At 40.6% G+C, this 14,103-nt stretch overlaps 1 protein-coding gene across 2 annotated transcripts in view; it reads left to right on the top strand.

Moving 5' to 3' along the window:
- Window positions 1–13,900, top strand: part of hps1 (HPS1 biogenesis of lysosomal organelles complex 3 subunit 1) — a 38,288-nt gene extending 24,388 nt beyond the window's left edge. For both annotated transcript variants that reach the window (XM_087998772.1, XM_087998773.1), the window contains exons 12-17: window positions 689–820; window positions 4,001–4,066; window positions 6,301–6,442; window positions 9,646–9,759; window positions 10,072–10,154; window positions 11,840–13,900. In XM_087998772.1, coding sequence (XP_087854898.1) covers window positions 689–820; window positions 4,001–4,066; window positions 6,301–6,442; window positions 9,646–9,759; window positions 10,072–10,154; window positions 11,840–12,002 — 700 coding nt within the window. In that variant the 3' untranslated portion in view covers window positions 12,003–13,900. The remainder of the gene's footprint in view (window positions 1–688; window positions 821–4,000; window positions 4,067–6,300; window positions 6,443–9,645; window positions 9,760–10,071; window positions 10,155–11,839) is intronic.
- Window positions 13,901–14,103: the final 203 nt, after the last annotated feature.

Raw genomic sequence — 14,103 nt, forward strand, 5'->3', positions numbered from 1 at the left:
ATGTGGCTTGGAGGGGAGTTTGCTGATGGTGGTGTTCCCATGTATCTGCTAACAGCATGCTTCTGGTTGGGGGCAGTCCTGGGTTTGGAAGGTGCTGTTACAATTGCCTTGTTGAGTTGCTGCAGTGTACCTTGTAGACAGTACTCACTGTTGCTACCTTGCTTCAGAGGTGGAGAGCATCTGTATTGAAAATGGGGATCAATCAAACATGAAAGGTGTTGGCTTTTTTGAGTGTTATTGTAGCTGCAGTCTACAGGCCAATGGGGTGAATTTCAACACACTATTGACTTGCGCCTTGTAGATGGTGGACATGCTTTGGGAAACAAGAGGTGAATTACTCTCTGGAGAATTCACAGCCTCTGACCTGCTTTTGTAGTCATAGTATTTAAATGGCAGTACAGTTTTTGATCAATGTGTAACCGTAGGATGTTGATAACAGGGGACTCAGCAATTGTAATTGCCGTTAAACATTAACTGGAGGTGGCAATATTCTTTCTTGTTAGAGATGGTCATTGCACTTGATTGGTGTGAATCTTATTTACCACTGAATAGCCCAAGCCTGAAAGTTGTCCAGGTATCGCCACATATGGATATGACTTGCTTCAGTATCCGAGAAATAACAAATGATATTTTGGTATATCCAAAATGTTTTTTTGTTCTATCTTGATGAATATTCATTGTTTTGCAGACTCTTACAAGCATGTCGGAATGTGAAGAGCCAACTGTGCTTAGTGTATCAGCAGTACTTCCTGTTGAAACCTGCAGGCGACTCTCAGCATTTGTCTCTGAACCTACAAACCAAGATACTAAAAATTGTTCAGTACGTATTCCTGTGAGTAGGTGGAAGGATGTAGTTTTTTAAATTCATGGGATGCCGGGCTGGCATTTATTGCCCATCCCTAATTGCCCAGACGGGTGTTAACAGTCACCCACATTGCTGTGGGTCTGTAGTCACATGTGGGCTAGACCAGGTAAGGATGTCCTTCTCTAAAGGACATTAGTGAACCAGATGGGTTTTCCCAACAATCTACAATGGATTCGTGGTCACCATTAAACTCCGTAATTCCAGATTTTTATTGAATTCAAATTCCACTAACAATAGGATTCAAACCTGGGTCCCCAGAACATTACCTGGGTCTCTGGATTAACAGTCCAATGATAATATCACAAGGTCATCACCTCTCCCTCGATAGATTGACCTTAGTGCATGCTGGAGACAGATTGATCCCTTTCCTATAGTAGCACCCAATTGAGGAGTTGGGATGATTTCAGAAAACGAGACAGAGGCTTGAACTGTTGGAACGGTCAACTAGAACCCTTGATAAAATCACTTCATTATAGTTTTTATTATATTCTCTGTATCTTGCATTCATAGATAATCTTGTTTTATTTTGTTATTAATTGCCATTCTGGGCTCATGATGAGAAGTAATGGGAGAACCTGATTAGTAATGATTAAAGATTAACCTAAGATCAATGCTGTGCAGTTTTTATTTGTTCTTACTTTTAAATGCCGCCTGATCACATAGCTGTCTCCTTAAAGCCTTGTGATAATACATTATTGTGGTGCTCTAGCAAGACTGCCCTGATTCTAATTTCTCAGCACTTTCCTATCTCAACACAATTAAATATTGTCATATAATTTGCATTCGTTAACTGAAAATTTTCGGTGATGAACAAAATGCTCCACAAAATGCTGGAATTATGCAAAATGGGCATTTGATGAAGATGGAATTGGGTTAGATTTTAGGCGACCTATATAACATAACTAATGGGTATTCTGTTGGATGTGAGTTTGCTCGATGAGCTGAAAGGTTTATTTTCAGACGTTTTGTCACCATAGTAGCTAACATAATCAGTGAGCCTCCGATGAAGAACTGGTGTTATGACTCACTTGTTCTTTATATGTTTAGGTTTCCTAAGGTTGGTGATGCCATTTCCTGTGATGGCGTCATTTCCTGTCCTTTATCTCAGAGGGTGGTAAATGGGGTCCAAGTCAATGTGTTTGTTAATAGAGTTCTGGTTGGAAAGCCGTGCTCCTAGGAATTCTCGTGTTTGGCTTGTCTCTGTTTGGCTTGTCCTAGGATGAATGAATTTTCCCAGTGGTGTCCTTCCTCATCTCTATATAAGGATACCTGAAGACAAAGGATGCGTGACAATCATTTTAAGCTGAACAGACTACATTGAGAAAGTGAACGTACTGCTTGCCGATACCAACATTTACCAACAGGTGGCGATAGACCTGACCCCTACAACTAGAGAACTGAATCACCTTCAGAAATCTGGAGAATTAAACAAGACAGACTTCCAAAAAATGAAACCAGATGGATCCAACACACCACGCTTCTATGGATTACCTAAAATTCACAAACCAGGAGCCCCCCCCAACCCATAGTTTCGCTACCTGGAAAACCAATGAACAGATTAGCCAAGGAATTACACCAAAGACTAAAACACTTAGTAGAAGACTCAAGCCACTCCATTCACTCCACCCAAGAATTTCTGAACACGATCAAAGACACTGAGATAGGAGAGGATGAAATAATTGCATCTTTTGACGTAACAGCCCTGTTCACATCCATCAACCTGGCCAAAGAAACACTGACTACACTATTAGAAGAACCAAGACACATACACCAAACACCACCAACTTCATCAGCAAGGACAACATCGTCAAGCTAGTGGACATATGCCTTACCACCCACTTCACTTTCAGTAACAAAACCTACAGACACACTAACAGAACAGCCATGGGATATTCAATATCAAGATTCTTAACAGAGACAGTAATGCAGATACTCAAACAAACAGCACTGCCAATCATCCAACCCACACTTTGAGTCCACTACGTGGATGACACCTTTGTCATCAATAAGGGAAACAAATTAGAGGAAATCTTCAAGACCATCAGTAATATTCTTATTGGCATAAAATTCAGTAAAGAAGAGGAAAACAACAACAGACTGCCGTTCCTAAATGTCACAGAAGAGCGAACGGCCAGTAGGGAACTTCAAACCAGCGTCTACAGGAAAACGACACATACAGACCAAATACTGAACTACTGATCAATCATCCCAACACCCACAAACAAAGCTGCATCAGAACATTATTTCAACAAGCCAGCACACACTGAGGAACTACGAAATGCAGAGGAAAATCACCTATACCATGTATTCAAAAAGAACAGGTACCCAATGAACACAATCCACCAATTTCTCAGCAATAAACACAAACAAGCAGACACAATGTGTCCAGAAACCCTCGCCACTCTCCCCTACATCAAAGACATCTTGGAAATGACCGCCAGATTACTCAGACCCCTTGGCATCATGGTAGCACACAAATCCATAACACACTAAAACACCAGCTAATGAACTTGAAAGACTCTATACAGACAACAAGCAAAACTAATGTCATTTACAAAATACCGTACAAGGACTGTAACAAACACTACATTGGACAAATAGGCAGAAAACTAGCCACCAGGATATATGAACATTAACTAGCCACAAAAAGACATGACCCACTCTCACTAGTATCCTTACATACAGATGAGGAAGGACACCACTTTGACTGGGACAACACATCCATCCTTGGACAAGCCAAACAAAGAGGCGCACAAGAATTCCTCGAAGCATGGCATGTCAATTTGGACCCCATTTACCACCCTCTGGAAAAAAAAATGCAGGAAATGACATCACCACAGGAAATGGTATCACTAACCCAAGGAAACCCAAACACATAAATAGAACGTGGGTCATAACACCTGTGCTTCACCGGAAACTCACTGATGATGTTACCTAGTATGGTGACAAAACATCTGAAAATGAACCTTCCAACTCAGTGAGCAAACTTACATCCAGAACCTCAACCTGCACTGCAAATCTCAAGACTTGGGTATTCTGTTGTTTGATTTGGTGCAGTGAGAATGTATGTGTGGATGTGTATATTTGAATCACATAGGTTTTCACATTATGGTGAAGTCTCTTCTGTCACTGCAGGGAGAAGCTGATGGACTGGAAGGATTTTCTCTTGGTCAAGAGCAAGAGGAACACTACAGTGATATCATATCCTTGTTTGGCAATAATTATCTGTTAGAGAAAACTCTTTTCTAAAAAAAATTGTTTTAAGCATAATCTCTTCCATATCACAGGTTTAATTGCTGATCCCTGATTAGTAACTTGATCTCAGTTAGGATACCAGTTTGAATGGTGACCCGAAAGCTAGGTCTGGTGAGAGGAGAAGTGGAAGGGATGGGTGGGATGCACAAGGTGGCAGTGGGGTGGGTAGTGTGAGAGCAAGAATTAACTAGGATGGCTGCTCTTGGTCACTACTTGGGGCCACTTGCAGTACATCACCGGCGCAGACTGGGATGGGCATGGGCTCCCTGTGACACACCATATAGCCAACTAATCCTCTGGGGTTGCAAGTGACATCAGTCACTCAGGTGAGCTATCATAGGACTACTTACACCTGTAAAACTAGACAAACAGTCAATGTCTTATAATCTTTTATAATTACAGCAGTGACTGAGTAGTTTGGAAGCTCATGTATGTACCAGAAATTAACAGGAAAACCTTCCTTTTCCAACTCTGTTCTTAATTTATTTATCCCAGTGTTGCTTTACTGTTTCCTCATCTTGGGCATTCTGCTGCTAAAGTTACAAGATCTACAAAGCACTGCTCATTGGAGAAACTGAAGAATAGTGAAGAATGAACCTAAATTTTGTGCTATGCAGTTTTATTTGTTCTTACTTTTAAATTTTACCTGATCACAAAGCTGCCTTTAAAGAGCCTCGTGATCGTATGTTAATGAGGTGCTGTAGCAAATATACCTTGATTCTAATTTCTCAGTATTGTCCTATCTCACAAAATTGTTTTGTATTTTATGCCCACGTCCCATGCTTTTATTTCCATCTTTCTGAATCACCATCTGCCTCTCTTTTATGCTGCAAGTGAAAATACCTGCTGTTCAGCTGCAGCCCAGAGTAGGCTTGAATTGCCCACTATAAAATGTTCTTGGGTGATTTAATCAGTCATTTTATTTTAGCGATGTCTTCCAGCTATCCCTCTGCTCTATTTATTTAAAATCTTTTTCACCTCCATATCATCATTTCTTCTTGTTCCCCCATGTGTCGCTTGGTAAGAAGTGTGCAACTGAATGAGGCATCCCAGGGAACACAAAGGTTCAAATTGTTGTGATGACTTGGCTGAGGCACAGGCTCATAGGCTAAAACATCTGCAGTGGGAGTGGAGAAAACAAACAGGCCTTGTTTTTGCTCTCATCTACATTATACTTACTCGTACTGGAGTATTTGTGTTTCCATATGGGGGAGGACAGTTTGATACCACAGTGATGCTTACAGATGGCTGTTCAACGCTGTGCCTATCGGGAAAGACTGGATCGTGGGTGAAACATTGGAAAGTAGCTCCACCTGTGAGATTGTACTCTACTGCCTTCTTGAGAGAAAGAAAATGTGAGGAAGCCAGTTCTAATTTTCACTTTGAGATACCTCCTGTCACTTGGCTAGTAGAACCAGTAAGAAAGATTTGTCATTGAGTATCAACTGTGCTCAGTGAGCACAGGAGCTGTGCTCGCTCCTGAGCCAGGTTGAAATCCTACTCCTGACATAATCCATGCTGACACTTCAATGCACTAGGTAAAAGTGAGGACTGCAGATGCTGAAAATCAGAGTTTAGATTAGAGTGGTGCTGGAAAAGCACAGCCAGTCAGGCAGCATCCGAGGAGCAGGAGAATCGATGTTTCGGGCAAAAGCCCTTCATCAGAACTTCAATGCAGTAACTGAGGAAGTAATTTGGAATTGGCACCCTATCTGCTCCCTTGTGTATGGTTTTAAAGATTTGGTGCACTTTTGGGTGAAGGGAATTTCTCACTGGCATCCTGGCTGCTACCTTACCCCTAACCAACATCATTGAAGCAGATTGCCTGGCCATTATCATATTGCAGCTTCTGGGAGCTGGCTGTGTTCAATCAGGCTGCTATATTTCCTATATTACAGCAATGTCTACAGTCCAAAATCACTTCATTAACACTCCATTGTGTCATCCAAGGCGGTGAAAGGCATGATATGAATATTAGTATTCCTTCCTCTCGTGCTTCCTACTGAACCATGTTGAGTTCAGTTATTATTTCAGAAAATTGAAGTTGCACCATGTTTAATTATCTTTAACACTACTGTTTGGTAAAGTTTGAATCTGGTATTCTGTCATTACTACTTTTGACATTACTAGTATTGTGAAGCCTTTAATTCCTCAAAGTTTTCCTTAACTTGGGATTATACCTATCTGAAAGATTTCCCAGGACTCATTCATTTCATCTATGTGGATCGGACTGTTGGTCAAATGATTGCACCTTCCTTAAATGTATCAGAAAAATCCACAGAGCTGGGGAAAGGACCATTGGCTTCATTTATCAAAAGCAAGGTACACCTTGGAAAATGGGCTGGAATCATACAGCATAGAAACAGGTTCTTCAGCCCTCCATGTCTATGCTGACCCACAAACACCAAACTATACTACGGTCGGTTCTGATATAACGCGATAGTTCCATTCTTGTGCAATCTTGCGCTGTAAGAAAGTCGCGCAGTCGCCGCTCCATTTAAACTAATGGGGTTGGATTCGTATTATAGCCAATATAGGTAAGAAATATTAGTATTCTACAAATAATGGTCTAAACTCTTTAATCACATTAAAGCCAATTCATGTTGAAGAAACATTCATTATAGCAGAACCGACTGTAATCCCCCATTTACCTGCATTTGGTCCATAGCCTACTATGTCCTTTGTTCCTTAGTACTCCCTATGAACCTACAATTCATTGTGTACGTCCTTCCCTTATTAGACATGCAAAATGCTTACAGCAAACTTATGCTATTCTTTGTGATGGGCAACTCCAAGGTCATTTTTGGAAATTGAAATAATTTCAGAATGTATGATTAAATAAAGAGTAGCATCTACTACAATGCTCATTAGCTGAACACTCAGATAGACACCAGTACCAGATCACTGCTTTGTTTTTCTACTTCACTGTCTGCTCTCTTATTAGCAATGGTATAGCCAGGGGTAACACAGGAATTTTATTTTGTTCATTATTTTAGGACCTGAACTGAGTTTATTCATTTCAAGGTACAAAGTAGTTTCAATTCTTACTATTCTTCTGAGCTGGGTTTGAAAAGCCAGTGTCATTACTTGGTTCCCTCAAATTAGTCGTAATTAAATAATCTCACAAGTGTTTTCCCATTCATTTCCTGTTTGAAAGAAGATAAGGAGATTGTGGTAAATGCTGCGAGAAGCTCTTTTCTGAAGTGTGACTGCTCATGTTTGGTTTAGATTAATGGCCTATAGCTTTATTGTCATCATGAATGAGAGAGAAATCACATAAATATTTAAATCAAAGTTGGGACCCTGCAGCAATTTTGAGTTTCTTCTGGCTAGCGAATGCTGTGTGTATATCTTTTCAAGGTAGAATTGGATATACAGATAGCGATCCTTACTGGGACCACTGCAGGTTGCTGTCAGAGTATTCAATACAAGTTATGTTTCTGATGTTGTTTCTCAACACCTTTTCGAATATTATCACTCTCCTGGTGGCATTTGATGAACTGCCTACTTGTGATGATTTCATATTGGCAGCTTAATAATTAGACACATTAGTGGCATTGTTATGTGGTCTCAGTTTTCCTGCTCGTTATCTACCTGATGTATCTGCAAAGTGATATGGTCCCTGCTCACTCATCTCCTGTGTTGTCTAGTTATGGGCTCTTGTGTTTATTCATTGTCAGAGTTCACCCTGGAGCTTTCAGTGACCAATGTCAGTGGGCTTATTTTGGTACTTCTACAATTAGCAGTAGTAATGACTACCCAATGTTATGTAATGTCTTGCTGAGCAATGGGCTTATGCACTTTTAAGCTATCTTGAGATTACTTCAGTATTCAAATGTGGTGACATATACACAGGCTCCCCATTACCCTTTGATAGCTCAAAGGGCATATCCATTTAATCGGTGCCAGTATTAACACTCATAGAGTCATACAGATGTACAGCATGGAAACAAACCCTTCGGTCCAAACTGTCCATGCCGACCAGATATCCCAACCCAGTCTAGTCCTACCTGTCAGCACCCAGCCCATATCCCTTCCTATTCATATACCCATCCAAATGCCTCTTAAATGTTGCAATTGCCCCAGCCTCCACCACTTCCTCTGGCAGCTCATTCCATACACGTACCACCTTCTGTGTGAAAAATTTGCCCCTTAGGTCTCTTTTATATCTTTCTCCTCTCACCCTAAACCTATACCCTCTAGTTCTGGACTCCCCGATCCCAGGGAAAAGACTTTGTCTATTTATCCTATCCATGCCCCTCATAATTTTGTAAACCTCTATAAGGTCACCCCCCCCATCCTCTCGCTCCAGGGAAAACAGCCCCAGCCTGTTCAGCCTCTTCCTATAGCTCAAATCCTCTAAGCCTGGCAACATCCTTGTAAATCGTTTCTGAACCCTTTCAAGTTTCACAACATCTTTCCGATAGGAAGGAGACCAGAATTGCACACAGTATTCCAACAGTGGCCTAACCAATGTCCTGTACAGCCGCAACATGACCTTCCAACTCCTGTACTCAATATTCTGACCAATAAAGGAAAGCATACCAAACGCCTTCTTCACTATCCTATCTACCTGCGACTCCACTTTCAAGGAGCTATGAACCTGCACTTCAAGGTCTCTTTGTTCAACAACACTCTCCAGGACCTTACCATTAAGTGTATATATCCTGCTAAGATTTGCTTTCCCAAAATGCAGCACCTTGCATATCTGAATTAAACTATATCTGCCACTTCTCAGCCCATCGGCCCATCTGGTCCAGATCCTGTTGTAATCTGAGGTAACCCTCTTCGCTGTCCACTACACCTCCAATTTTGGTGTCATCTGCAAACTTACTAACTGTACCTCTTATGCTCGCATCCAAATCATTTATGTAAATGACAAAAAGTAGAAGACCCAGCACCGATCCTTGTGGCACTCCACTGGTCACAGGCCTCCGATCTGAAAAACAACCCTCCACCACCACCCTCTGTCTTCTACCTTTGAGCCAGTTTTGTATCCAAATGGCTAGTTCTCCCTGTATTCCATGAGATCTAATCTTGCGAATCAGTCTCCCATGGGGAACCTTGTCAAACGTCTTATTGAAGTCCATAAAGTTCACATCTACCACTCTTCCCTCATCAATCCTCTTTGTTACTTCCTCAAAAAACTCTATCAAGTTTGTGAGACATGATTTCCCACGCACAAAACCATGTTGACTATCCCTAATCAGTCCTTGCCTTTCCAAATACATGTACATCCCGTCCTTCAAGATTCCCTCCAACAACTTGCCCACCACCGAGGTCAGGCTCACCGGTCTATAGTTCCCTGGCTTGTCCTTACCACCCTTCTTAAACAGTGGCACCACGTTAACCAACCCCCAGTCTTCTGGCACCTCACCAGTGACTATCGATGATACAAATATCTCAGCAAGATGCCCAGCAATCACTTCTCTAGCATCAGTATAATTGTGATTTGTTATATATGTCATTGCATTATATGTGTTTCTGTGTGAATGTTTTTAACTAAAGGTCTTCCTCTTTACCAGGTGTGGTCTCTGGTTGGTATGGGACGCAGGTATTTGCAGAAGGGATACACCACACTCACATTCCGTGATGGAGACTACTACTGCTGCTATTTCCTTTGGTTTGAGAATGAAAGTGTGAGTATCTTTTGAAATTAATATTTTAATCAAGTGTGGACTACCCCACACAGACACAATAAAGGACATGTGTGAGCTTACAGTTCCTTCACAGAGCTCGTGTATTGTATCTTCAAGAAGGGAAAGTAAGCATCTTCGAAGCACACTGCAGACTGGCAGAATATACCACTTATGTAATGTCTTATATGAACAAGCTCCAGCAATGATGCTGTTTTCCTTCCGATGAGAATTATACGTGTTTCTTCTCAAGTTGTTGTGTGGTGGCATTTGATCGACCCTAACATTTTGTCTTCTTTCAATTTTACAAATCAGGGTTACAAGTTACCAGTCATAGAACTGCCAGTGCTGTCTGATGACTCTGCTCCGATTGGGATTTTAACTGGTGATTATTACAGGTACAACATTTTTGCAAAATTTTGTTTGGCTTCTAAGCGTGAGGCTTCAATAATATGATTTGTGAATAAGGGACTGGGACTGCTGTTTGGAATACTTGTGGAAAGCCTGAAGATTTTGTTGATGAGATCAGTTGGGCCAATGGGCCGATGAGTGGCAGATGGAGTTTAATTTCGATAAATGTGAGGTGCTGTGTTTTTGAAAGGCAAATCAAGGCAGGACTTATACACTTAATGGTAAGATCCTGGGGAGTGTTGCTGAAGAAAGACACCCGGGAGTGCAAGTTCATAGCTCCTTAAAAGTAGAGTCGCAGGTAAATAGGATAGTGATAAAGGTATTTAATATGCTTCCCTTTATTGGTCAGTGCATTGAGTACAGGAGTTGGGATGTCATGTTGCAGCTGTACAGGACATTTGTTAGGCCGTATTTGGCATACTGTGTGCAATTCTGGTCTCCATGCTATAGGAATGATGTTGTGAAACTCGAAGGGGTTCAGAAAAGATTTACAAGAATGTTGTCAAGGTTGGAGGGTTTCAGCTGTAGGGAGAGGTTGAATAGGCTGGGGCTGTTTTCCCTGAAGTGTCTGAGGCTGAGTGGTGACTTTGTAGAGGTTTATAAAATCATGAGGGGCATGGATAGGGTAAATAGACAAGGTTTTTCCCTGGGGTGGGGGAGTCTACATACTAGAGGGCATAGGTTTAAGGTGAGAGCAGAAAGATTTAAAAAGGACTTAAATGGAACTTTTTAACATAGAGGGTGCTTGCAATTACAACATTTAAAAGGTATCTGGATGGGTATAGGAATAGGAAGGGTTTCAAGGGATATGGGCCAAATGCTGGCAAATGGGACTAATTTAATTTAGGCTATCTGGTTGGCATGGACGAGTTGGACTGAAGAGTCTGTTTCTGTACTGCACACTTCTCTGACAAAAGCACCAATGAATGTGCTGGTGCCGCAGCGGTGCAATGTACTGGAGCATTGTCCCAGAACAGAAGGTGGGGTTTGAAGCCACAATGTTCTGAAGTTAATCTCTGTTCCGGTTTTGGTGATTGTTTTGAAAGAGGACACCAAACTGCTTCCCAGTTTAAAGCAGCTGAGTTTGGAGGAAAGCCTCTTTATCTGTACAAGAGAAGATTCATATTTAAGAAAATTTAAGTGTACCAGTGTTTTTAAAATGTCAGAGCAATTAAATCTTGTTAACACATTCAGTATTCCTAGGAACATTGGTCTGGATTTCAAAATACAGCAGTACATTGAAATGACACAGAACACTGTAGGCCTGTCACCTTCTGAGTAGAGAATAAGTTGGGGTTTGTTTTGGCTGGTAACCATGTTTAAGAGCTGGAAAGGAAATGTATGGAATAAAACAAAATAAAAACCAAGGGCAGATTTGGTAACAGCCACTTGTCAAATTTACTTACACAAAAGCAACTAACATTTTTAGTTTACTTGTGAAATAGGTTTGGAAATAAATTATTAACATGTTAAGTGATACTCAGCTTCTTGTTTCTATTCTCTGTCCATATATTTACAGAGATACAAATATTATTTGTATTTATAGGCTTGTGTGCTGTTGTAATCTCTAGTTTTCATGTGAGGTGGTGACAGTAAGTGTTGGGGCTTGAAATATACCGTATCTAGATTTTACAACATGCGTCATACAACATTTATTCTATCTCTTTCTCAGGAAGCTACTGCGATATTATGGCAAGAACCACAGCTTGGAGGTGATCAAGTGCTTTGAGCTGCTCACTATCCACCTGGGTGTCATTCCCACAGAGTTCATCATTCAGCAATGCTCTGACCTGGCACGCAGGTTGTGGGAACCCTCACGCATCCCAATCCTTTAAACAACAGGACAAAGATCACTGGAAGCTTGGAGGCTGGTCTTCTGTGTTGGTGAGATCAGATGTTAACAGAAAGGGCAAACACTCAGAAAAACTGCTACAAATAGGAGATAGTGCTGCATATTTGAATTTTTAAGTTGGAGGCCACAGTAAGCTCAGGGCTAGTGACAAGTATAACCCTGTAGCCAGCAGACATTAAGCTTCAAGCTTTTCAATTCCAGTTGGCTCCGGTATCTCAGTTACGAGATTCCTCCTTTGCTGCAAGAGATTCAAATCTTTTTCCTGTGGCTAATACACTTTAGGAGAAGGTGAGAAGTGGGAAATGGATTGAGTTCATTTTTGATAGAACTTCACCATTTAGCATTTCTGTGAGGTTTTATACGGAGGAAGACCTGAATGGCAACCAATACATGTTTTTGGGTCGATTGGTTTTATATTCAATTGCCTAACAGATTGTAGCCATTGTAGCTAAATCTCTGCCCTCTAAGGTAGAGATACATCTTGCTTCACATTCAAGCATACAAACAACACAATCATTTTTGGATTCATGATCTGTGTTGAGTAGCTCATTTCAATGGGACAGCAGCTGTCTGCGTTATTGGATCCTAGGCTAGGAAAAGTAGCATTGGTTAAACCCTCCATCACCTGATGTGAGCTTCAGGAAGTATGTGTTAGGGTTAAAAATCACACAACACCAGGTTATAGTCCAACAGGTTTATTTGGAAGCACTAGCTTTCGGAGCGTTGCTCCTTTATCAGGTGGTTGTGGCGTATAAGATCATAAGAAACAGAATTTGTAGCAAAGTTTTACAGTGTGATGTAACTCAAATAATATATTGAAAAATTCCAGGATTGTTTGTTAAATCTTTCATCTTGTAGAATGAACATGTTGGTTTCAGTTCTTTCATATGTAAATTGCAGAGCTTTTTTAACGTTAACATTCTCAAATGAACTTTAACAGTTGGTGTCATATGGCCCAGATAATGCATTTAAGGTGTGAGACTGTCTGTGTCACAATGTTCCGACTGATTCTAATCTAAAAAAACAGATTTACAGAATCTTTCATGGATTCATGCAGTTTTTGAGCAAAGTGACGAGATTTCAATTAAATGCTTCCTGCCATAAAGATTAAAAATCCATCTTGATTTGTGGATGTTGGTCTTTTGGAGCAGGCAGAATTAAAAGTATATCCCAGCAGGATACCAGAGCCATGGCAGGGCCTGGGCTCTGGGTAGTATAGGGAGATGTTAATAAAGATTAAGCTGGCACTCCTTTTATTTCAAAGCACTTATAATGTGGAATTTGCTACCATGTAGAGAAAATTAAGTGGATAGCATAGATACATTCGGGGGGAAAGTTAGGTAAGTGCATGAATGAGAGAGGAATACAAGTATTGGCTAATATGGTAGGGTGGTCGGGACTTATGTGGAGCATTATCACCAGTGGACCAGTTGAGCCAAATGGCCCTTAGTGTGCTGTTAATTCCACTTACTGATTTGCCATTGAGTAGAGATGTATATTACTTTTATTGAATAGATTAATGCTTTTAATTTCTTTTGCTGAAAGTATTACCAGTCTATAAAATTAAATATGAAATGTCAAAATCAAAAACTATTTAACACTGGAAGAATTTAGCAAGTAAGGCCATTGATTTGGAGAGATCTGAACAGTTACCTGTTTGTGTGATTTTTGTTAAAACAGAGGTTTCTCCTCTTGGATGTGATTTCCATGTTCAGTAAACATGACCCAAAACTGTATTAACATTCCAGCAAAGCTGACATAAAAACGGAACTGCATGGTGACTCCTGAAAATGAACTTCAGAAAATTGGACATTCTTTGTGATGTAGCAGTGGTTCTATGCTTTTCTAGTTCTCCTGCTTAATAAACTTAATCTTTACCAACCCCTTTGATTGTCTCACCTGTAAAAGAATGTGTTCAGAGAAAAGGATTTGCCAGACTTCAGTCAAAGAAGCTTCCAAAACCTGGGACACTTCAGATGTGCAAATGTGTCATTTTACTTTATATCAAAGCCATTTGTGCTATTTTCACTTTACATAATTGAGTCTTGTTTCACTTGAATATTGCTGAACACTTTGTCTGAATT

Source organism: Chiloscyllium plagiosum, unplaced genomic scaffold (genome assembly GCF_037043375.1).
Source record: "Chiloscyllium plagiosum isolate Xiang-an unplaced genomic scaffold, Cpla_swu_hap1 HiC_scaffold_22, whole genome shotgun sequence".
Taxonomy (NCBI): domain Eukaryota; kingdom Metazoa; phylum Chordata; class Chondrichthyes; order Orectolobiformes; family Hemiscylliidae; genus Chiloscyllium; species Chiloscyllium plagiosum.